Raw genomic sequence first — 25,894 nt, 5'->3', positions numbered from 1 at the left:
TGTAATAATGGTTGCTAGGCAATAGGAACTTCTGCTAGAGGTTGGAGATGCTAACAGTGCTAACAACAATCTCTCTCCCCTACAACTCTCTTTGGTGTCATCATTTACATTCACTTACATTAGGGATGCAACCTCAGCAAATATGTTCAAGTCAAGACTAAAAACCCATCTGTTTAATATCGCCTTTAAATGACTAAATAATTAAATTATGATGATTATATAATGATTGGAGCACTTTGAGCTGCAACGTTATACAAATAAAAGTTATTATTATTACAACTAAACTAATGCAATGCTGCCAACTTGTGGCTCAACCAGGATACACACATGGGCAACAAACACACAAGACAAACAGGACATTATTTTCATGATGTTTTGGCCATGAATGTAACAATCATTATCATCTGTCTGCTATAACAGTCCCTGCATCTATACTAATGATATAATGATTAAAGCACTTTAAGCTGCAACGTTTGCAGGAAAAGTACTATACAAATAAAAGTTATTATTATTATTATCTGTGTGAAGAATTTCAGCATTTGTTTTGTTTGTTTGGAATCTGGTCTGTGCATTGTATGGTGCACTCCTAATGTATTACTTACTTCACTTGTTAAACACTTTGCTCTATTATTGTGATTTTGTATCTTGACGCTGCAATGCCAATGTTGAAGAACCTAAGCTAACGAATTCTACTCTTGTGTACCTGTACATTGGGATGTAATAATCAATCAAATCAATTCTGATTCTCTTTGATTTCAAGCATTGCAGTGTTTTGGAAACACGCTCTTGTGATGAGATATAAGTGGCAGGCAGGGCTAAGCCCAGATGTAGCCCTCACAGCTAGAGGACGTTCACTAAGGTATAAGGGTTTACGCCTGTGGCAGCCAGCCATGCACAAGTTCACCAGTGCAAATCTCAAATGTTTAACAAACACTAGAGGGGACGGAAAGGTGGGTTATAAGTGTTTGAAGTGATACTCTGGGATGTATAATGGAACAAACCACTAGTGAAGATGATTTTATTTACATGAATCTCTTTTTGTTTAAAACATAAAAAGGCAAAATGAACAGCTTTAACTTTTCATTTGAAAGCAAATAAAGATAAACGAACCCAATCTCCAAATCCTTCATTGCTGAAACTGCCTGAAAGCAACAGCTTTCCAGAAGGGTCTTTCTCATTCCCGATTAGCATAAATGAATGGTCGTCTTCTTCTTCAGCAGTTTCAAAGTCTTTTAATCATTCCCCAAATAATTACTATTGTAATTAATTAAAATAACATTCTAATACTTTTAGTCGTTCTTGCTCCGGAAGTATCTCTGAACAACACTATTCAGCTTTGTGCTTGACAGCAAATTGATACAAATGCAGAAATGGAGGAAGTGCAAGATTGTAAGAGTGTGAACACCACCTGTCTGTCACTGTCATACCACTAACGAAAAAACAACAACTGTATGTATCTGAAGCTGAGCGACGGAGATCATCTGGGAACAAACCTGGGAACACAGACATGGTAGGAGCCTGGGGGGTATTCCACCTACGTCGCTAAAGGAAAATCCAGGCTTTTAAAAAAAATATATATATATATCAATCTCGCGAAAATCAAAATATCAAAAATAAGCCTGGATGTTTCTGATAAATCTCGCGAAATTTAACAAAATAAAGCCTGGATTTTTTTCCCAATAAATCTCACAGGACATGAAAACAAGCCTGGATTTCACTGATAAATCTCACGAAATTCATTCAAAATACGCCTGGATTTTCCTCTAGCGGCGTTGATGAAACACCCCCCAGATGTGGTGTTTGTGGTGCATTTTAAAGGTAGGACTAACACTTCCTGAAGTAGTACTAGTAGTAGTAGTAGTAGTCGTAGTAGTAATAGTAGTGCCTTTCAATGTCACTCGTTTTGGAAATACAACCATCTCTTTTCTAAAGGGAAAGTGTATTTTTTCTCTTTCTTTATTACATGTACAATAACGTACACAATTTTAAGCAAGGTCACACAAGAGACCAGTAGTAATGATAAAGAGGTATATCGGTGATTACAGTAGCATCTCACATATAATCAAAATCACCTCGCTTCTTGACGCAGGGCCCCCCAGCGAACCCTCAGAGGCCTCTCAGCTCTGTGCTTACTCTCAAAACGGCAAACACGCGACCGCAGCCGTCCCTACAAAACACGAGGGACGCGGGCGGGTCTCTTCTCGCTGAGCTGCAGAACTGCAGAACTGAACACCGCTCTGGGAAACAACCCCTCACCTCGACAAGCCCTTGTAGAGCAAAAACCCCAAGACGAAACAATAAGAAAAGCAAAATTCGAGAGAGAGAGTTGAGAGAAAGTTGAGAGAGAGAGAAAATAAAAAAAGATGACATCCCTGATGTTGAGAAAAATTAAGATGTTATTTTTTTGTGTTTCGTTTTTTTAACTTAAATATAATATATATATTTATCTCTAACAATAACTCTTTTATCATCATCAATCATCATCATCATCAGTCTCCGGCGGAGTCCGTGTCGTCGTTTATATAATCGTCCTCTACCGGCGTCCCGCCGTTTTGCTGCGCGCCCCCCCACTCCTCCTCGTCGTACTCGATACTGTCGTTGTCCTCCTGAGGTTCGTTCTCAGGCTCCGCCCCTCGCCCCTCCGCCCCCCCCTCCCCATCGCCCCCTCCTCCGTCCTCGTCGAAAGCCCCCAGGTCCTCCTCCCTGTCCGCTTCGTAACCGCCACCTCCACCTCCGCCGCCTACGCCGTTATTGTTGGAGAATGCGGCCGACCCTCGCGCGTCGTCCTCGATGTAAACCTTCTGGTGGCACATGGGGCACGTGTCCTGGATGTACAGCCACTTGCGCAGGCAGAGGGCGTGGAAGTAGTGGTGGCACGGCGTGACGCGCGCCGACGTGGCGAACTCCTGGTAGCAGATGGCGCAGACGTCCTCGATGTCCCTCAGCCGGCCGCCCTTCACCTCCGGCAGGGAGTTGATCTTCTTGACGGCCGTGCGTCGGTTGATGAAGGTCTTCCAGCCGTTCTTGGCCTGCAGGTAGATGTTGAAGTAGGCGTGCAGGCACATCATGCACGCGCGGATCTTGCTGCCGGACTCGAAGGCCATGGTGTAGGCGCCGTTGCCAAACATGACCACGCCGAACACGAACTCGATCACGTTGCCCGCCGAGCGCACGTAGTAGACGTAGTCGTCGAGCTTCTCCCACAGCACGTTGCGGTAGCCGTCGGCCATGAAGAGCACGTACACCGTCAGCGACACCGCCACCTGGAGGAAGAAAGAAAGAAAATAAAAATAAAAATAAGAAATTAGAAACCTTATGTGTTATTTCGCACTTTTAACCTGTGCACTTTATTTTCGACTGCACCAATGTATGTCCCTATGGTCACATACTCATTGTTTTATGTCCTATTGTATTCTGTTGTGATGTTGTCCATTATTATTATTTTATTTTTTTAATCTATTGTACGATTTCATGTCATGAGGACTGCAAATTCACCTTCACGACAATTCTAAAAGAGTTAGCGTACTGCATCTACATAATATCACCTCTGACTTACATATATCTCTGCACTCGCTGAGAGAAATACTGCTTGCTCTAGATGAGGTCAAATTGATCTCGTTTCAAAAGATTCAAGGTGTTTCAAATAGATTTGGCTATATCCAAAATATTCTCAAAAAGAGAGGAAAACTGGCTTTCAAAAGTGCATAATGTGCATCGGCAATTAGATTAGTACATGGCATTGTTGTGAAATCTCCAAAATACTTTCAAATAAATAAATAAATAAATAGATAGAGAAATGTGTGGATAGAGAGATAAAGATACAGTATAATGGCCCAACACAACATTGCTTGTGTATCTGATCAGTGTATTTGACACTGGTGTATAAGACACACAACTACAGCATCACAGATGTTGTACAGTGGTTTTTAGACTCCTCTGTTTAAAGGTTAGAAGAGTTGGGTCTGTCTGGGTGCCACTTGGTATGTAGATGTGTCTGCTACTGATATTTAACATTGTGCAGCAACAACTCTCTCCCTCAGCCACTCATAGGGCTTTCACACCGGCAAAGAACCGTGCCGGTTCGCGTTCGGGAACCTCCGAACGTTGGTGCTGTCTGGCGAACGAGCCCGCGTTCATACCAGTGTAACCAGAACCATCCGCGTCATCAACGACGGGTGATGAAGGGGCGGGATAAACTAAAATGACTAGATGGCAGCTACTTCACTGGAAAAGAGGATAATATCTTCCACTACAGTATCTGAAATAAACAACATTTTCTATGAAACAAACTTTCGAAGACACTTTCTGCACACATTCTCTTACTAATCAGCTGCTCCATTACTGGAATAGAAATGGCTTACGAAATTCGCGTTCGCGCATGACCGCGCGTGTGTGTGTGTGTTTGCTGAGCATGTGAGGAAGATTATGCCCTGCTTATCATTTACATAATTTATGCCCTGCTTATCATTTACACCTGAATCCTTGTAACACTAACGAGTCACATGACACCAGGGCAGGAAAACAACATCATTGGGCACAATTAGGACATGTTCACTATGGGGTGTACTCACTTTTGTTGCCAGCTGTTTAGATATTAACAGCTGTGTACTGAGTAATTTTCAATGGACAATAAATCTATACTGTTATTCAAGCAGCACACTGATTACTTTAAGTTATATCAAAGTTTCATTAAAATCTAAAGGGTGTACTCACTTTTGAGATATACTGTATGTATGTATGTATGTATGAATGTTATGGAAGTGTATTGTCTGTATTTAAGATGAAAAGATGTTTGAAAGTATGGTATGAGGACCCCAGGAAGAATAGCTACATGCATATTTGCTGTATCTAATGGTGGATCCAAATAAACAAACAAACAAACAAACCTTGAGGCACAGCTCGACGCAGAACGCCGTCACCGCGAACAGCCACGTATTGAGCGCGTAGTGGTGCCAGAGGGCGTAGCTGAGCATCACGGGCAGCGCGAACAGACACCCGGACACCAGCAGCACCGGCAGGTGGCGGCGGACCGAGGACACGTGCGAGGCGCTCAGCGTCATCAGCACCGGGTCCGTCATGCCGTGGATGAAGTGCAGCACGGCGGTGAGCAGCAGACACATGTTCCTGCTGAGCCGCACCAGACGCTCCTCGGGCCCCAGGCCGCTCAGGCCCGTCTGCAGGGCCAGGATGAAGAACAGCACCGGCGCCACGAAGCCCAGACGCTTGTCCTCCTCCTCTGTGGAGCCGATGAAGGCCAGGATGCCCAGGCCCAGGTAGTGGGCGACGGAGGAGATGACGGCCGACATGCCCAGCACCGTCAGCGTGCTGTCGCAGCCGCTGATCACCAGATTGCTGGACAGGTCCCAGAACACGTCCCAGGTTAGGTACGACGAGCCGCCGGCGCCGTGGTGGTGGGGGGAGGAGGAGGAGTCGGAGTCGTGGCGGACCACCTTGGCACACACACACACACACAGAGACAGAGACACAGACACACACACAGAGACAGAGACACACAGACACACACACACACACACACAGAGACACACAGAGACACAGACACAGACATACACAGACACACACACACACACACACACACACACACACACACACACAGAGACAGAGACACAGAAACACAGAGACACAGACACACAGAGGACAGAGACACAGACATACACAGACACACACAGACATACACACAGAGACACACAGAGAGACACACACACACACACACACACACACACACACAGAGAGAGAGAGAGACAGAGACACATACCACACACACACAGCAAGTTTATTAGTATAGTTAACAACAACAGGGGCAATTCAAAGTGCTTTACATCCAAGAGTGAAAACAAAACACGGTGCAGCAGCTTTCAGTCACGCTGCCGCATGCTCCTGGAACAAACTCCCTGAAGAAATCAAAACAGGCCCCAAACCCTAAAAATATTTAAATCCGGCATATTTACTGTCACCATACACTGTTCATTAATGTGCACTGTCGTCCTGACCAAATAAAGATCTATCTAAATCAGGGTTTCCGTTAACCGGTAATTACCGGTCTTTGTCCGGTAAAATGTGTTGAAGTCCGACAAATTGAAAACTCGTCGGACATAATGTCCGGTGAAAATAATTCCCTCTAAGCACAATTTGGCTTCGGGCCACCATTTTCAGCTGAGCACCAAACACACACACACTCATACACGCACAACACTGCCCGAGAGAGAAGGACCCGCCCCCTTTAGTTAGCCTGCCGGAGAGAGAAGGACCCGCCCCCTTTAGTTAGCCTGCCCGAGAGAGAAGGACCCGCCCCCTTTAGTTAGCCTATAGCCTATAGGCTAACTAAAGGGGGCGGGTCCTTCTCTCTCGGGCAGTGTTGTGTGTGTGTGTTTGGTGCTCAGCTGAAAATGGTGTCCCGAAGCGGAGCGGATAACAAACGAAACGGACAACATTTACACTATGGAGACAAACTTCAGCGATATGATCTAACAGCCGGTCTTCAGGACGACATACAAAAACAGTTATGTTCTCCTCATTGTCATACTCCCGAGTCCGATTAAGTATGATTTGACAGGCAGCTAAACGAAATGCCTTCCCAACCAGCGAGACCTGGGGGGTATTCCATCAACGTCGCTAAAGGAAAATCCTGGCTTATTTTTGATAACTCTCGCGAGATTTATCGGAATATGCCTGTATATTTTTAGGAACCCTCGCGAGACTTTGTCAGACTAAACCTGGATTTTCTTTTAGCGATGTTGATGGAATACCCCCCTGGTTATAGAAATGACGTTGTTTTATTGATAAAAAAAAGGGCAAAACTGGAAAGAGAAAATAGAAAACTCACATTAATCCCAAACAATTTAACAAACTTCAGTTAACGTAATGTGGAGTCCGTTCATTGATCGATGCTGTCTGTTCAGTTCCCAGTGAGGCGCCCGTTCAGCGCTGGACATAATGGCATAGCGCGCATGCGAATCATGTTATATTATTATATATTATATAGCTCGCATCTAATGGTATCGGATGAGAAATAGACATTAAATGGCATATATAGGCCGCTACACAACAGTAATCACCGCGACAAACAGCTATATTAGATTTGGAGAAAAAAAAAAATGATTTTGAAAAAAAAAATTTTTTATTATATTTTAATATGATGACCGGAATATATCACGTTTGTCCGGTAATTCGAAATCTTCCCGGACACGATGTCCGGCGGCAAATTTTTCTAACGGAAACCCTGATCTAAATACTTTTTTGTCGTTTTTTTTCTGGTTACCTTGACGACGTAGACCAGGATGATTGCCTGCGCCGTGACCCTGGTCAGCCAGAACACCCGCAGCACGTCAGGGAAGCGGATCCTCTTCCAGGTGTCCTCCACCAGCAGCTGCAGCCCGTAGATGCGGTACATGTGTCTCACCAGCAGGTGCACGTACCTGGTAAGTAAAAGGTAAATGCACCTTTTTTGCAGCTCCAAAGCTGCTCCAAAGCACTTTACAACGGCCTCTCATTCACCCATTCACACACACATTCACACACCAATGGCTGCAAGCTGCCATGCAAGGCGCTGGCCCACTCATTGGGAGCAATTTTGGGGTTCAGTGTCTTGCCAAAGGACACTTCGACATGTGGCCAGCCGGGGCTCGAACCGCCGATCTGCCAACCTTGTGATCATTAGGCAGCGACTCTACCTCCTGCGCCACAGCCGCCCCAAGTAAGTCAAGTTTATTTCTATATCCCAGACCAGGGGTCACACAGTGCTTTACATATACAAGAACATAATAAAAGAGCAAAAGAAGTCATAGCAGGTTAAAATATGCAAACAAGTGAAAATAAGAACTAGTAACAAACAACAAGTGTACAACAATATCAACATACAGGACACAGAAAGACGGGCTTTTTGGGGTTAGCCAAAAGCCTGTCTGTACAGAACAGTCTTTAGTTGTTTTTTTAAAAAGCCTCGACCGAGACCGCTGATCTAAGATCCAAGGGAAGAGCATTCTCGATCGACCTTTGGTTTTTAATCTGGGGTACACGAGGGACAACCAACAAACCCTGGTCAGAGGACCTGAGAGACCTACTGGGGCTGTAAGGACGCAGTAGGTCACAGACGTAGGCAGGTGCCTGACCATGGAGGGCTCTGTAGGTGATGACCAGAACCTTGAATTGAATTCTAAATTTGATGGGGAGCCGGTGTAGGGACGCTAAGATGGGAGTGATATGACATGACTTTGAACTTGAAAGAACTAATTTCTCTTGGAACATTTAAAAGCCTTGTGAGTAACTTGGAATCAGCCCAGTGTTTCCCCTAGGTTTGCTGCCTTGGGGGGGTGGCATGGACCGTGGCATGGACACCCCCCCCCCAGGGGGTAAGACCCTGCGACATACCAGCGTCATGTCCAGGGGGTGTACTAACTTGTACATTAAGCCGCCTCACACTACGGAAACAGGAGATAGGCTGAGTCCTGCCTTATGGGCCGTTAGGCTCGAGAACCATCGGTTCTCAAGGCTACTTACTTATGTGGTCTTGACTACCTGTCAACTTTCTCACCTGGTTCTTGCGCTCTCTCTCTGGTGCACCATCCTGCTCTCTCTCCTTCTCTCCCTCTCTATCCTCCTCTCTCCCTCTTTTGCTGTCAACCAAAAGGCAACCAGAGTATCTAATAAGAATACGAATCTAATAAGAGGTATAAATTGATCCATATCAATTCATAACATAATTATAATTGAATATTGGATTGCTGTGGGCAATGCAGTCAGATAATGTCATTTTGACTTTACTCTCTCACCTGAAAAAAAAGCGTATGTCCAACTATAAAAACTGACATTTCCAATGCTTCAATCCACTGTCCATGTACTGTAAATATGCCATAATGGTATTACCATAAAGCCCAATTCTAGCATAGAATGAATAAGATGAGCTGTTATGTGTATGTTAATATAATTTGCATAATAATTTGGAACGAGGTGTACAATCTGCAGGTCATACACTTCTGATCACTTTCTATAAAACGAGCTATTAGATAATTCACTTTCTATTCAATGTAGCCTACAATTTTGCATTTCTCAAAAACAAACTGTCAACTTATATGACATCTTGCATACAAGGCATTCTAGAACCTTAACGATAAATAATAACACATAACTGTCAATCAACTATGCAACACTCCATCAATCAATCTCTTTTAACTAGGGGTGGGCATCAATGATCGATGATCGATTAATTGATCGATAAGGTCTTGGTCGATCACAAAATATTTTGCTCGATAATCGTTACATTTTTTTTTTTTTAAATAATAATAATAATAATAATGGAAATTAGTTTGTCCACGTTATGTGTGAGAAATGAACTTTGCATTTGCCTTCGCATTGAATTTCGCAACGCAGTACGGCATGACGGAAGTTCCCGTACGTTAGTGTAACCTGACTCCGATCAGCGCCATGGCACAGCTCCTCGGGGAGCAATACGCAGCAGGCGCTGCTGCTGACATCCCCATCGAAACCGAAGTTTGCACCTTTCTGAGGGAGCCTTCTGCGGGCCTGAACTGCGACCCAACTGACTGGTGGAAATTAAACGAAAGAAGGTTTCCTCGGTTGGCCAAATTAGCGCGGACCTACCTCTGCATCCCCGCAACCTCGAGCGAGTGTTTTCTGCGGCTGGCCTAACTGTCACCAGATTGCGTTCGTCTCTCACCCCTGAACATGTTAACATGATCATCTTTTTGAACAAGAACCAGTAGGCCTGCCGCCTACAGTCTCTCGCTGGAGTTTAAATGTAAGTTAAGCTGGACGCTCTTAAGGACACTAACGTTTTCAGTCATCCTCCTATTTGTGAGTAACTGTTTTTTTACTGCTCCTATGGTGAGTTACTTATTTTCTATATTTTTATTTATAATGTAAAATGTGTTTTTAAGTTAAACAATTTAGGCTACTCACTGCCTTGTTTAAGAGGATTGTTATCTGACTGTAGTGTCTAGTTAATGTGAATGAATGAATGTGTGCATTGTGCAATTCTGCAATAGCAACACAAATACAGTTTTTTCCCCAAGGAAAACATGCTTGTTATTTCTGCCCTAGTTTTTTATATATTTTTTTTTTTATGAAAAAAAAGCGTATTGATTAATCGATAATTGATCGTTAATTCGTTACGATTATCGAAAAAAAAATGTTGATCGTTTGCCCAGAGTCAATCAATCATGTAACATATTAATCAATCTCCTTTCAACTGTCAGTCAATCAATCATGCAACATATTATTCAATCACGTAACCTATAAAGTTACAACAAAAGGCCCAAAAATAAAAAATAAGACTTAAGGCCAATGCACACGGCGTGCGATTTTGTCGCACGACAACATTCGATTCTCAATTCACACCAATGAATGAATGAATGTGATTGGAGAATCGAATGTTGTCGTGCGACAATATCGCATCGCGCGCCGTGTGCATTGTCTCATTGGGTCTCATTCAAAACAATGGAATCGAATTCGGCGGTGCGACAAAATCGCCGTGTGCATTGGCCTTTACCTGCACGAGTAGTACAACCACTTCAGCTTCAGTGCCAGACGCACGGCGGTGTGGACCGCCAACGCCACGCCGGACGCCACGGCCACCAGCCTCCGCACGTCGGCGGGCAGGTCCATCACCAGCCCCCAGAGAGGCACCATGATGTCCAGGACCACCAGGCCGGCGAAGAACACCGACTGGACGTTGAGGAGGACCACGTAGCCCATGCCGAACAGCAGCTGGACCACCGCCATGCCCAGCCACAGGGTGGCCCCGTTGCGGGGGAGGAGCCGGAAGCCCAGCGCGACGGTGGCCTTGTAGTAGTAGACGCTGTAGAAGTCCATGCTGTGCACTGACGTGGAGGCGTGGTAGTTGATGAGGCAGGCGGCCGCCCCGAGGAGCACGGCGAGGAAGAGGGTGTAGAACTTGAATAGGGCCTTCTGGGATAGCACCAGGACGCCGCTGGAGACGGCGATCCCTGAGACAGAGAAACAGAACATCAGATTAGATCATAATAATAATAATAATGATAATAATAATAATAATAATAATACATTAGACTTATATAGCGCTTTTCTAGACACTCAAAGACGCTTTACAAACTGAAAAGATCGAGTAGTAATAATAATAAATTAAAAAAATAAAATAATTATAGGGGCCTAATTACAGTAGTGCTGGGGACATTATGGGAAGGGGAGAGGGTTAACTGGTGATGGCGAGCTTGAAGAGGTGGGTTTTGAGGGCCTGTTTAAATGTTGGCAGGGTGTTGGCCTGTCTGATGTGGTTGGGGAGGGCGTTGCAGAGGGGCTGCGGCTGAAAAGGCCCTATCATCACCCCCAGGTCCGGAGCTTGTTCCTGGTGGTCTTGAGGGTGGTTTGGTCAGCAGACGTGAGGCAACGGGAGGGGGTGTGGAGGGGGACGAGGTCGGCATGGTAGGAGGGGGCCAGATTGTTGATGGCTTTGTAAGTGGTGAGTAGGATTTTGAAGTGGATCCTGTACTTGACCGGGAGCCAGTGTAAGTTTTGGAGGACAGGGGTGATGTGGTCACGACGGCGTGCGAGTGGAGGATCAGATTAGATAAGATTAGATTAGATTAGATTAGATTCAACATTATTGTCATTGCAGAGTACAAGTTACCAGACAACGAAATGCAGTTTAACCAGTCAATCAGCCAAACAGTGATATAAAACGTGATAGTGACGTATGTGAGGTATGTGCCAGTGTAATCGTGCCAGTATGGCAAGCATATAGAGGAGAGGAGAGTAGTAAAATGATGTACAGTTAAGTCAACATAACATCAACATCTAAATGATGAGTTATTGTGGCCTGGGGTGGTCCAGTGGTCTAGCTCCGCGGTCTGCAGTGCAATCAAGGACCCCAATTGAAATAAGCCAGTGGCTTTCTTGGGTTTTTATCCTGTTAGTTGACCTTGTATGTAATATGTACTTTCATGTACCTACTTCTGCAAATCTTCTAATAAAGTTTTCAATCAATCAATCAAACACATATATCCATGTTGACATGGGTTAGAATCCGGCCCATGCCCTGCTGACATGCCCTCTCTCTCTCCCTTCTTCTCCTTACTTTCCTGTCTGTCTTCACTGTATCTGTCCAATACAGTTCACCCTCCACCTAACAGTGTAATTACTGTAACAATGTTGTTGTTATGGAGTTGAGCATTGGCACAAGGAGCAGATGCAGCAGTCACGCTACTCAGTCACAGCTTCTCACTGCTCTGGTGCCCCGGTGGTGGAACGATCTCCCCACTGCTGTCAGGACTGCAGAGTCACTACCTACAGTATCTTCTGCTGTAGACTGAAGACCTCCTCCATCTCTTCAGGCTACATCTTATCTTAACTGTCCCTCCTGAAGACCTCCATCTCTTCAGGCTACACCTTAACTGTCCATCCTGAAGACCTCCATCTCTTCAGGCTACACCTTAACTGTCCCTCCTGAAGACCTCCATCTCTTCAGGGTACACCTTAACTGTCCCTCCTGAAGACCTCCATCTCTTCAGGCTACACCTTAACTGTCCCTCCTAAAGACCTCCATCTCTTCAGGCTACACCTTAACTGTCCCTCCTAAAGACATCCATCTCTTCAGGCTACACCTTAACTGTCCCTCCTGAAGACCTCCATCTCTTCAGGCTACACCTTAACTGTCCCTCCTGAAGACCTCCATCTCTTCAGGCTATACCTTAACTGTCCCTCCTGAAGACATCCATCTCTTCAGGCTACACCTTAACTGTCCCTCCTAAAGACCTCCATCTATTCAGGCTACACCTTAACTGTCCCTCCTAAAGACCTCCATCTCTTCAAGCTACACCTTAACTGTCCCTCCTGAAGACCTCCATCACTTCAGGCTACACCTTAACTGTCCCTCCTGAAGACCTCCATCTCTTCAGGCTACACCTTAACTGTCCCTCCTGAAGACCTCCATCTCTTCAGGCTACACCTTAACTGTCCCTCCTAAAGACATCCATCTCTTCAGGCTACCTCTTAACTGTCCCTCCTAAGACCTCCATCTCTTCAGGCTACACCTTAACTGTCCCTCCTGAAGACCTCCATCTCTTCAGGCTACACCATAACTGTACCTCCTGAAGACCTCCATCTCTTCAGGCTACACCTTAACTGTCCCTCCTAAATACCTCCATCTCTTCAGGCTACACCTTAACTGTCCCTTCTGAAGACCTCCATCTCTTCAGGCTACACCTTAACTGTCCCTCCTAAAGACCTCCATCTCTTCAGGCTACACCTTAACTGTCCCTCCTGAAGACCTCCATCTCTTCAGGGTACACCTTAACTGTCCCTCCTGAAGACCTCCATCTCTTCAGGCTACACCTGAACTGTCCCTCCTGAAGACCTCCATCTCTTCAGGCTACACCTTAACTGTCCCTCCTGAAGACCTCCATCACTTCAGGCTACACCTTAACTGTCCCTCCTGAAGACCTCCATCACTTCAGGCTACATCTTAACTGTCCCTCCTGAAGACCTCCATCTCTTCAGGCTACACCTGAACTGTCCCTCCTAAAGACCTCCATCTCTTCAGGCTACACCATAACTGTCCATCCTGAAGACCTCCATCTCTTCAGGCTACACCATAACTGTCCCTCCTGAAGACCTCCATCTCTTCAGGCTACACCTTAACTGTCCCTCCTGAAGACCTCCATCTCTTCAGGCTACACCTTAACTGTCCCTCCTGAAGACCTCCATCTCTTCAGGCTACACCTTAACTGTCCCTCCTGAAGACCTCCATCTCTTCAGGCTACACCTTAACTGTCCCTCCTGAAGACCTCCATCTCTTCAGGCTACACCTTAACTGTCCCTCCTGAAGACCTCCATCTCTTCAGGCTACACCTAACTGTCCCTCCTAAAGACCTCCTCATCCCCACTAACCCCCTGTACAGTTTCTCTACTATGAATTCCCCAAAAATTATAATAATAATAAAAAGTAATTCTTCCTTCTTCTCGCATCGTGACTGCCAATGGCCCCTGGACATAGATAACATAGATTACTGTTTCTTATGACGACTGATGGACAGATGATTCACTTACTTTAGACAAATGTATTTGTTGCAAGTCGCTTTGGATCAAAGCGTCTGCTAAATGCCAACAGTGTACGGTAGGCTAAATGGAGCAGTTCATACTCCACTTGCAGTCTAAACCACTCAGCTCTATTACGACACAATAATAATAACGACCAATAACAGCATGCTATTACAATGTTGTGATGTGTAATAATTACATAGTGACTATACAACTTCATGGTTCAAGCAACTTCCAGCTCCAGACCTGGGGGTGATGGGGCCTTTTCAGACACAGCCCTGTCCCTCTGGAACGCCCTCCCCAACCACATCAGATAGGCCAACACCCTGTCAACATTTAAACAGGCCCTCAAAACCCACCTCTTCAAGCTCGCCTCTTCAAGCTCGCCTTCACCAGTTAACCCTCTCCCCCTCCCATGTGTCCCCAGCACTACCTTCATACCATACCATGGGAAGAAAGGCTGGACAAACTCCCACCAGCAACAACAATGGAGCTAAAGGCGAGCGAGGCACTGCCCCCTGGAGCAGACACCAACTACGCAGTGTGGAAATGCCTAAACAGGATAAGATCTGGTGTTGGACTTACAAAAGCCACTCTCGCCAAATGGGGATACCTAAATGACGGGGACGTTGTGTGTGACTGTGGCACTGAACCACAGACCATGCAGCACCTCCTGATATGCCCCCTGCTGGAACAGCCCTGCACATCAACGGACTTGGCAGAGTTCAATGAGAAGGGACAGCAATGTGTTCAGCTGTGGTTGAACCACATCTAGCCAAGCCTTGTAACTGACTCTCTTGTGGACACGAAAAGAAGAACTACCTTCATTAGAAAAATAAAAAAATATTACTACTTTTCAGTTTGTAAAGCGCCTTTGAGTGTCTAGAAAAGCGCTATATAAGGCTAATGTATTGTTATTATGGTAAGCGTAACCAATATTTCTGTTGCACACAAGAACATCGGCATCCAAGTTCTCTGCATTGCAATGCATGTCTTGAGGATTCTGTGTGTGACTTAACCACTACTAGGGGAAGAGGTCATCACAATCATATCAAGGCAGAACCTGACTTTGAGCAGCCTAGACATGACTGGCTGTGGACTAGAGGGCAACAACAATGATAAGGGACTTGAAAGGTTCTTGACAACAGTGTAAAGGGACTGTAGTCATAATACGGTGTTCTCTACTGTTCTTCTAGCATTGTGACTGCCAATGGCCCCTTGGTCCTAGCATAGATTAGTTTCTCTTATCATGACTAAGGTATAGCCTAGATGACTCACGTACTTTACACAAACGTAAGTCGCCAATTTATGGTAAATGGACTGCACTTAGCTAACTATGGCGCCTTATTCCAAAGCGCTTTACAACGGCCTCTCATTCACCCATTCACACACCGATGGCGACAAGCTACCATACAAGGCGCCGGCCCGCTCATTGGGAGCAATTTGGGGTTCAGTGTCTTGCCCGAGGACACCTCGACACGTGGCCAGCCGGGGCTCGAACCGCGGATCTGCCGACCGTGCGATCATTAGACGCCGGCTCTACCTCCAGCACCACAGCCGCCCCATCTGCTAAATGTCTAAAATGTAAATGTGAGATGTAAATGATCAGATTGTGGTGGATAGATGTCCAGTGTGTGTAGCAGTAAACAGTGGTTCAGCTGTAACAGACCAACATGGCTGCTACACCAGGGGCCAGAAAAACTATTAATCTGGATCAGAATGATCCCGATTCTTTCCTCTGATCCAGGATAGCAAAAAAAGAATTAGGATCATCAAGTTTTGAACAACTGGATCCTGGGTTTTACATTGCTGCGACAGTCACTGTCTACGCTTTACACGCATGTACGCACATACACCAGGGTTTCCGTTAGAAAAAATTGGCGCCGGTCAACGTGTCCGGGAAGATTTCAATTTACCGGACAAACGTGAGATATTCCGGTCATCATATTAAAATATAATAAAGCTGTTTGTCGCGGTGATTACTGTTGTGTAGCCTATATATGCCGTTTAATGTCTATTTCTCATCCGATACGATTAGATGCGAGCTATATAATAATTATAACAATATAGGTTTTCATGATTCGCATGCGCGCTATGCCATATGTCCAGCGCTGAACGCGCGCCACACTGGGAACTGAACAGACTGCATCGATCAATGAACAGACTCCACATTACGTTAACTGAAGTCTGTTAAATTGTTTGGGATTAATGTGAGTTTTCTATTTTCTCTTTCCAGTTTTACCCTTTTTATCAATAAAACAACGTCATTTCTATAACCAGGTCTCGCTGGTTGGGGAAGCATTTAGTTTAACTGCCTGTCAAATCATACTTACCGTAATCGGACTCGGGAGTATGACAATGAGGAGAACATAACTGTTTATTGAGAAACAATTGATAGGCAGGCTGGGATACGTATATAAAGAAATACCACAATGTCTAGATTTATAACATTTTATTGAAAAGTGCAACATTCTCATATTCGTTGCTCCTCTCGTGAATCCGTTATTCCTCCCCGACTTTTTGCACGGTGAGCAGAAGATTTTTCCTTCCCCATCTAAACGCTAGGCAGGCTATTACCGCTGTTTCGCGGAGTCATCATCATGCCGGCGTCAAATCATATAATAATAAAATAAATATATAGCCTGTAGTATATTGCTATGTTTAGCATAGATCTGGGATTGATTGCTATTGCCTCCGTAGCATTACATCTTGACAATGTTATCATCGATCGACTAGTGTGGTCTAGTTGTCGTTGGGATGCTGAATAAAGACGCTCGTTGAACGTTGCTCCAGAGACCAGAGTATTATTAATATAAAGTGTATCTTGTAAGTTAGAGAACAACAAGACACAACATAGCCTATATATTCGTCTTTTTTAATATAGAAGGATTCAGAATGTGACAATTAAACTTTAGCGAATTGTATTCAAAAAAAAATCACCGGACATTATGACCGAAGAGGTTTAAATATGTCGGACTTCAACATATTTTACCGGACAAAGACCGGTAATTACCGGTTAACGGAAACCCTGACATACACACAACACAGACACACAACACAGTCACACAACACAGTCACACACACACACACACACACACACACACACACACACACACACACACACACACAGGTAGCCGGTAACATGAAACACAACAGTCTGACAACTCTATCACCCTAGTCATATAGGATGAAATAATAATAAAAAATTGTTGGATTTTACACACTTGCTTGGTGTAGCAGGACACACACACACACACACACACACACACAAGTTACCCCTGCCACAGATTAAGCCTATTCTTGGACTACCATCACACTTTCAATGGAGGTTCTCTATACAACATTTGTTTACCTGATCTAGGTCCTGACCAGCCACATTTGGCTAACTAGCAAGATGTGTGTGTATGTATATTAATGTTTGTGAAACTTTCACAAACATTAATATACATACACACACATCTTGCTAGTTAGCCAAAGGTTTGTGAAAGGCTTCTATACTCAGTGACCGGCAGCACTCTGATCTCTGAACTCAAGCAGCAAAGAAACAGTGAGGTTAGGAAACTAGCAACCAAGCCAATATTATGTCCAAAATCTGTTTGTTTTTTGCCTGTCACAAAGTGCTGATAAGCCACAGCGAAGGCCCTCTCTTGCAGCCATGAACTATCACCGCATTAGCACTGGACGGACGGTGGCTGGAAAGAGACAGTTAGTTAGTTAGCCGAACACCACACATAGCTAGTACCCACACCTGAGATGTGTGTCACCTGGACAGAAAGAAAGCTGACCAGTAGCTTATCAACATTTGTGGGCAGCCACACCACCGGGCAGGGGGGCCACGTTAGCTAGTAGGGGGAAAGGCTTTGAGCAGGACTGAGGACAGAGAGTCAAACCTGGACTTGGGGTTGTTATCGAGTCTTGTTGTAAATCTGCACCAGAGAGAGAGGAGTGAACTGTAGGCCATTGACAGGTGACGCTGCTCAACTCTCGGCCACACACACACACACACACACACACACACACACACACACACACACACACACACACACACAGTCAAGCTTAGCTGTCACCCTGCCGGCGCCGTGAGAGAGACAGAGAGACAGAGAGAGAGAAAGAGAGACAGGGCGAGACACAGAGAGAGACATAGAGAGAGAAAAAGAGACAGAGAGAGAGACATAGAGACAGAGAGAGAGAGAGAGAGAAACAGAGAGAGAGAGAGAGAGAGAGAGAGAGAGAGAGAGAGAGAGAGAGAGAGAGAGAGAGAGAGAGACATAGAGAGAGCTCCTAAACGAACACACACACTTTATTTATTTTATCACACCCTCTCTTCTCTCTTACCCGTCAGTCGTAGTAACACCTTCGTGCCGGCCCATCCCCAGGCCTGGCCGGGGGCGTCAGAGCAGTTAAAGATGGCGTCCAGGATGAAGAGACACGGGACGCGCAGCGCCACGTCCAACACGGCCAGGGCCTGAGCCTGGAGCTGCCCGAGCCGCACCTGGGAGGCCATGAGAGGGTTAGAGTCCCGGTGCTGGAGGACCTCCAGTCACTCCGTGTTGCGTTTTAAAAGCCCCTTTCTTCTATTGTTATTATGTTATTTAACGAACGGGGTCCCTGCTGTCCGCCATCTTCCCTGCTGTCCGCCTGTTGCTATGCGAAGAACGCGGAAGTTGCAGTGATGTTTTGAACCCCCGCATGACGTCGTGACGTCACATACGATGTAGCGTTGGGATCTATGGAGGTGTGTGGCTCGTGACGTCGTCCACGTACGCGTAAAGCTTCATGGTGCGTTCACGACCAACTCGGAAACGTGCGATTTCCCACCTGTGATCTCGGATCACGCAGTATAATAATAATAATAATAATAATAATAATAATAATAATAATAATAATAATAATAATAATAATAATAATAATTATGACCTTTATTTGTATGTCACTTTTCCTGCAACCGTTGCAGCTCAATATTGTTTTTATTAACTATATACATTTAAAAATAATTTTATATATTTTTGTATATTATTAATGAATTATTAAAAGTTAAATTAAAAGTTAATTAATGAATTATTATACTGCACTTTACACTCACCATTGACACTGCACTGCTGCTAATAATACTACTACATTTACATTGACATGTTTTGTGACATTTAGCACACAAGTAAATTTTTCTAAAGTAAGTTAATCACCTATACATGAGTCATCATGAGACATAAAAAAATCTACACTTGCACCAGGGACAGAAGGAAGGATCACTTCCCTTCATTTTATTATTTCCAGTAGAGAGAAACTGTAACAAACTGTACAGGACTGTACTTGCCCAACTCAAACACTAAAGGAACAGTAACTTGGCCCTATACTACATTAATGTATATTATTATTATTATTATTATTATTATTACAATTATTTTAATTATTACTACTATTGTTACAATTATTACAATTATTATAATTATTATTACTACTACTATTATTACTATTATGATTATTATTATTACTACTACTATTATTATTATTGATGTTATCACTTGATGTTGTAAATTATTGTAAAAATCTTTATCTCTATCTTTATTACATTCTGTTACATTTACATTTACATTTTTGGCATTTAGCAGACGCCTTATTCCAAAGCGACTTACAATCAATACATTTGAATACTAAGCATGTGAATCAGCAATCCATCATTCGTTGCAGGAAGAGTAATCTAGCTCGGGCCCGGGGCCACTGATAGAAGGAAAACCTTCTCCCTATCGCCTACTACTAAAACTTTTTTTTTTACTGGAGAAACTGAGAAACAGTACAAGGGCGGCAATAGAAGTTCTTAGGGACACAGTAGAGGGGAAAGCGGGTGTCTTTAGGAGACGTAGTGGTGAGGGTCGGAAGATTTCTCAGGAGGAGCAGTTAAGATGTAACCTGAAGAGATGGGTCTTCAGTCTACGACGGAAGATGGGTAGTGACTCTGCCGTTCTGACAGCCGTGGGGAGCTCATTCCACCAGCGGGGAGCCAGTGTTGTGAAGAGATTGATGTTGTAGAGATGCTCTGCCTCTGGCGTTGCGTTGTGTACTTGTGTGTACTTGTTGTGTTCTTGTGTTCAATATAATCTGACAAACAAACAGAACCTGAACTTGAAACCTTCCACAACCAAGAACAACGTCCAAGAGCGGTCAGTCACAATGCTAGTAAAGTAAAGCAAAGACACATATGCGTTAGTGTATTCATCCATTTTATTTATCTACCGGTATTTGGAACATAGTGGAAACATAAAGCAGTTTTCAGATGCGGTCTGGGGGAATTCCACTGAGGAGATTTGCATCATCAGCTCCCAGTGAAGAACATGGAGGTGGTGTTGTTGTAGATGGTGTTAGCTAGCTCCACGGCGTCCTCTCCCCTGGCTGCAGCCATCACCTCCAGCACCTGGCTGAAATACAGACCATTTTACAACAATTTACATCAAGTGATAACATAATAATATTAATTAACCTTGAGTTAAGCCTTATTCCAAAGCTCTTTACAACAGCCTCTCTTTCACCCGTTCACACACACATTCACACACACACATTCACACACCAATGGCGGCAAGCTACCATGCAAGGCGCCGGCCCGCTGATGTGTGGTTGCCTAGGTAACTTTCATGATGTGTGGTTGTTTAGGTAACATACATGATGTGTGGTTGCCTAGGTAACTTACATGATGTGGCACGGTTCGTTCCTGTCCTTCATACAGTGCCCCGCCTCCCATTTCTTCTTGGTGGGAAATGTAGTTTTAATGTGCTTTGATCCAGCGTGCGTGTTCTTAACCCCGCACCAAGGAGCGTCTGGAACAGGGAAGAGCAAGTAATTTTTTCTGTTATTTTTCATATTTTTCTTTTTATTGATAGAGACAGAGGAGATTATGACAGGAAGGATGGGTGAGAGAGAGGAGGATAGAGACAGTAGAGATTTGGACAGGAAGGATGGGTGAGAGAGAGAGAGAGGAGGGATGACATGCAGGATATGTCCGCGGCCGGAATCGAACCAGGAGGTTACATGGTCGACGCTTAACCCGCTACGCCACCTAAGAGCCCCAGGGAAGAGCAACATTAACTCCTTCAGAGCCGAAATGTCCAAGGGTGACTTTATTCACCTAAGATACTGTACATAAATGAGATAAACACCAATCAGAGTGTTGTTGCTAGGTAGTAAAATGCCACATAAAACACTTGGCACTAGGTAGTGAGTGTTCCAGAAGTTTTTTCCTAACCATAACTCAAATTAACTCACTAACTTTATTTTATTTTATTTCATCAAAATGTATCAAAATAAGCCTGGATTGTCCTTTAGTGACATTGATGGAATGTTATTGATGTTATTGGAATGTTATTGATGTTATTGTTGAACCCTAAGTGCCCTGTCACTGTCTCACTGTGTCAACTCACCTGTCTCAATCATCAGTCGTTCACTGGGGATGGACTTCATGGCCTCAACATTGGCCTCCGTCTTCAAGGAACTGAAATAGTTTGATAACAGAATAAGGGTTATGAACAAAATGCATCATCGTTATGAAGTTGCCTATAAACAACTGGATTTTGCAGGGCACATAATTATCATTTGTTATTGTGTGTGTGTGTGTGTGTGCAAATCATACATTTAGAAATACAAATAAAAGCCCATATTATCTCACCAGCCGTTTATGCCGATATACAGCCCCAGGTCCACCAGAGCCGCTGCCTCCTCCTTACTGCCATCAAAGGAGTGGACCTGCAGTATGGTGGATTATACAGTATGGTAGATTATGAATGACTCTTATGGAAATCTCTTCAGGTTACATCTTAACTGCTCCCCCTGAGACATCTACTACCCCCCAGCACTGTGTCTCCTGAGACACCTGCTTCCCCCTATACTGCGTCTCCTAAAATGTCTACTTCCCTCTTGTACTGTTTCTCCAGTGTAAAAACAAATATCTTTCTTTCTTTCTTCTTCTATCACGACGACTGCCAATGGCCCCTGGCCTGAGCTAGATTACTCTTCCTGCTACGACTGGTGGATTGATGATTCACTTGCTTAGTCAAATGTATCGATTGTAAGTCTCTTTGGGATAAGGCGTCTGCTAAATGCCATGAATGTAAATATTAAATGTAAAATGAAACACTCTCATACAGTAACTGAGTCTGGGTAAACAGGGGTTTAACTCTGGTCCTGAAGAGCTACTGGGTTGCAGGCTTTTGTTGGAGCCCGGCATTAAAACACCTGTTCCAAACACCTGCATGATGCTCCTCATAGCCTTCTGTTCTTGCCCTTAACACTAGAACAGCCATGCCTTTTGACCTATTATAAGAGACCCTCTTTACAATGCTCAAGCTGCTATTTACACACGACAACCACTAGTTGGCAGCTTGTAAATTAGCCTGCTTCCTACACAGAAAAACGGCAAAATATCTTCATACTAGCTTATCCTGAAGTGATTTAGAAAATGTAAGGATACTGGGGTGGTAGAACGCACATATCTAGGAAAAGTCATGAAAGGAGGGTCCTGACATTTGATCGAGTGCAAAGATATAAAACATTTTCTTTACTCACATGGCTGATTAAGTATTAATTAGTTGAATTACTTGTGAATGCAGGGCGGGAACAAAAGCATGCTCACCCTGTAGCTAAACCAGGACCGTAGGAGTTAACTATCCCAGATGTAATGACTCTCTACAAATGAATAACACGTCTGATGGAGATATTTCTCCATAAAAAGTCTGGTATGGAAGCTCTTCTTCTTGCATCTTACATAAATGTGAAATGTAAACTTCCTTACCACACCCCCAACACATCTGTCTCTGTTTCTCTTCATGATGTCTGTGGAGGTCAAATGACAGGACAGCAACATCATAACCTTAGCGACACAACCTCATGGTATTACTATTGACACTTTCTTCTTGAATCTTGAATCAGGCCTATTGCCTTATTGTCTTTGTGCTGCAATGTCAGGAACCGAAGTCTAAGAATTTTACTCTCTCACACTTGTGTAATGTGACCTAACAATAAAACTTGAGACTTTAAGGCGTCATCTGCAGGTGTGGATTAGCAGTGATAGGCGGTGCAGATTATCCACGTGAAGCTGTCAAACCTCAAACCATCCTAGGATTATTTTTTATTTTTTTCAGTGCGTGACGTTAGAATTATAAGGTTCTATCTCCATTTTTGTCAAAATTGAGTTTTTTACATAATCTGATCCATTAGGTGTTTATTAATGCCTGTGTGGTGTTATTTTTACATACATTACTAACATACATTACTTACATTTGACATTTTTGAGTTAGTAATTAATAAAATACAAAGGTTCCATCTCACAAAACATAATAGAATGTAAAAACTTTGACGCTCAATATCTCTGAACTATCCTAAACGGAGATAGAACCTTATCATTCTCACAGCTCATGAGTGTCAGTTTAAGAATGGTCGCTTAGCGGCTACTTTAACAACTTTTTCGAGGTGTAAACAAAGTGGTCGGCCTGCCAGTTCTCAACAGCAGAAGTCGGACATTTTCAGGTACTGTGCTCGTACAGGACTCACGTACCCAGGAAGTCTGTATGAGAGTTTCTGCAGTGAAGGAACATGGGAAGTTTGGTCTCCTCGGCCAGGTCAAACTGCTTCTCAAAATATCTATCAGAGGGATCAGAGAAAAACGTATGATCTACTGTTCCTTCTATCTAACCTTGTGCCTTCTTTCAGCACTCAAGAGTTTTTCTGTTTTTGAAGAACGGAAACTCACTTCTTCTGAGTCTCTTTCGGACAGAATTCCGACCTGTCGAAATCTGTTGAAAGTTGAGAAAAGTGAATTTAGACATTATCTGTTTCATCATATTTACGTATGAAACCACATCAGGTCAAGACGAACACAACCCAAAAAATATGTAAGCAGGGGCGGCTGTGTCTCAGGAGGTAGAGCTGGCGTCTAATGATCGCAAGGTTGGCAGTTCGGTGGTTCGAGCCCCGGCTGGCCACATGTCGAAGTCTCCTTGGGCAAGACACTGAACCCCAAACTGCTCCCAGTGAGCGGGCCGGCCGGCGCCTTGCATGGTAGCTTTGCCGCCATTGGTGTGTGAATGTGTGTGTGAATGGGTGAATGAGAGGCCGTTGTTAAGCGCTTTGGAATAAGGCGCTATACTGTATAAGTGGAGTCCATTTACCATTTACCAGTTACATGTCAACCATTAGAATTACAATTCTATGTGTGTGATGTCATGAACCTTATCTTGCGTGCCAGACCACACACGCAAAGACACACACACACAACATTCTAAGACACAATCGTCGAGCAAACTTACCCAGCCCACATTCACCGACGGCCACCACCTTGCCTTTGTTGGATGTTGACAGCTCCAGCAGGGCAGAGAGATACTGGGCTTCCGGTCCTTTCTGTTCAAACTCACCGCAGCGCGTTGGATGGCAGCCAACAGTACAGTACAGCTCCTCTGGGGCATCGACAAATATGTATATAACCATAATTGAATCATCACTCATCAGAAGAACTCTGACCGAAAAAAATCTATTGAACATTAATACGTTAATATATCATGAATGAGTTTTCATGAGTCATGCGTTTTATCGCATTGGTTGTTGTGCGGCTCTGACAACTACAACTAAAAACAATCTATTAAACATACATTAATATATCATCATGAATGAATTCCACGAGTCATAATAAAAAGGTCAGAATTTTAGTGCACGGCTATTTGTTCAGCTAAAGGTTGTTTAGCTGTGGCTCAGCCGACAGAGCCGGCGTCTAATGATCGCAATGTCTGCGGTTCGGTGGTTTGAACCCCGGCTGGACACGTGCCGAGGTGTCCTTGAGCAAGGCACTGAACCCTTAATTGCTCCAGGGTCGCCGTCTGTTGGCTGACCCTGTACCTCGAGCATAAAATACAGAATTCACAACAACTGACTGACAAGATGATTGCATGGCGATACAACAACAAGTATTTAATTAAAAAGTTAAAAGTTCACTTAAGTTTAAGTTATTAATTTACCCCTGGTCTCTGCTAACGAGAGCGCCGCCCTGCTGTCCTCCAGGTTTCCTCCTGTGATGATTAACTGACAGGAGGAAAGAACAAATGTTATAAACCTGTCAGGTTTTTATTTTATTTAACCAGGCAGGCCATTAAGAACTACTTATTATTCGCATTGGCGGCCTGGCAAAAGACAAAAGCCTCTTGGGGGGAGGAGGGGGGGGGACGGACAATGTTAAAATGTTAAAAACAAAGAACACACGACAGACAGCGGCACACATCCAAGCATTTCCAGCACAGTTAAAAGATAGAAACATACATACAGACATCTCCAACACCTCCTCCACTTACAGTGACAGCATCAGTTATAAGTTAAAAGGACAGCGTCACACATAAACATTAAGCACAACAAAAGGTAACAAACTTATCAGGTAACAAACCCATCAGGCCTGGTACATTTTTTTTCTTTTTTTCTAGTGGGGCAGTCCTACTCATATTTTTCATTTTTATTGACAGATACAGTAGAGATTTAGACAGGAAGGATGGGTGAGAGAGAGAGAAGGGATGACATGCAGGATATGTCCCCGGCCGACATGCAGGATATGTCCCCGGCCGGAATCGAACCGGCCGGAATCTAACCGGGGACCCTGCGGTTACATGGTCAACGCTTAACCCGCTACGCCACCTAAGCGCCCCAGGTCTAGTACATTTATGACAGTTTGGTTTGAAATGAAACAGAAAACATCCTCACCTTCTGGACCCCGACTTTAACAGCTCTGTCAAGGATCTGATCAAAATCATCTGGGACAGAAAGCAACAAGCCTTCACAATATGTTCCTCACACAGTTACAGGGTAGAATCAACAATGAGTCTGAATA

The 25,894-nt window shown here is 44.1% G+C and overlaps 2 protein-coding genes across 2 annotated transcripts in view; both read right to left on the bottom strand.

Annotated features, from left to right (window-relative positions):
* Positions 1 to 1,004: 1,004 nt before the first annotated feature.
* On the bottom strand, positions 1,005 to 18,668 carry rnf139 (ring finger protein 139). The gene is made up of 5 exons (XM_080531219.1): positions 18,382 to 18,668; positions 10,523 to 10,979; positions 7,277 to 7,433; positions 4,887 to 5,450; positions 1,005 to 3,263 (listed from the first exon to the last, which is right to left on the bottom strand). Exons 1-5 carry the CDS (start codon positions 18,548 to 18,550, stop codon positions 2,490 to 2,492), a joined length of 2,121 nt encoding a protein of 706 aa, XP_080387345.1. The 5' UTR covers positions 18,551 to 18,668; the 3' UTR covers positions 1,005 to 2,489.
* Positions 18,669 to 20,291: 1,623 nt separating this feature from the next.
* tatdn1 (TatD DNase domain containing 1) overlaps positions 20,292 to 25,894 on the bottom strand; it is a 7,442-nt gene continuing 1,839 nt past the window's right edge. The window contains exons 3-12 of the mRNA XM_080532175.1: positions 25,768 to 25,817; positions 25,038 to 25,101; positions 24,336 to 24,482; positions 23,780 to 23,822; positions 23,585 to 23,670; positions 22,823 to 22,863; positions 21,701 to 21,777; positions 21,456 to 21,526; positions 20,729 to 20,855; positions 20,292 to 20,459 (exon numbers count right to left, since the gene is read on the bottom strand). Of these exons, the coding sequence (XP_080388301.1) occupies positions 20,357 to 20,459; positions 20,729 to 20,855; positions 21,456 to 21,526; positions 21,701 to 21,777; positions 22,823 to 22,863; positions 23,585 to 23,670; positions 23,780 to 23,822; positions 24,336 to 24,482; positions 25,038 to 25,101; positions 25,768 to 25,817 (809 nt within the window). The 3' untranslated portion in view covers positions 20,292 to 20,356. The remainder of the gene's footprint in view (positions 20,460 to 20,728; positions 20,856 to 21,455; positions 21,527 to 21,700; positions 21,778 to 22,822; positions 22,864 to 23,584; positions 23,671 to 23,779; positions 23,823 to 24,335; positions 24,483 to 25,037; positions 25,102 to 25,767; positions 25,818 to 25,894) is intronic.

This window comes from Nansenia antarctica, assembly GCF_963989245.1.
Source record: "Nansenia antarctica genome assembly, chromosome: 5".
NCBI lineage: Eukaryota > Metazoa > Chordata > Actinopteri > Argentiniformes > Microstomatidae > Nansenia > Nansenia antarctica.
Note: the sequence above shows the minus strand (reverse complement) of the source record. Positions and strands in the feature narration are given on the sequence as shown.

Bases quoted from the DNA above. Each gene is read 5' to 3' on its own strand.
- rnf139 (XM_080531219.1), bottom strand. From the start codon at position 18,550: ATGGCCTCCCAGGTGCGGCTCGGGCAGCTCCAGGCTCAGGCCCTGGCC. The intron at 7,434-10,522 runs GTAAAGGCCAAT...TTTACTTACCAG, and splicing joins TGGTTGTACTACTCGTGCAG to GTACGTGCACCTGCTGGTGA. The intron at 3,264-4,886 runs GTTTGTTTGTTT...TTCTTCCTCCAG, and splicing joins GCGTCGAGCTGTGCCTCAAG to GTGGCGGTGTCGCTGACGGT.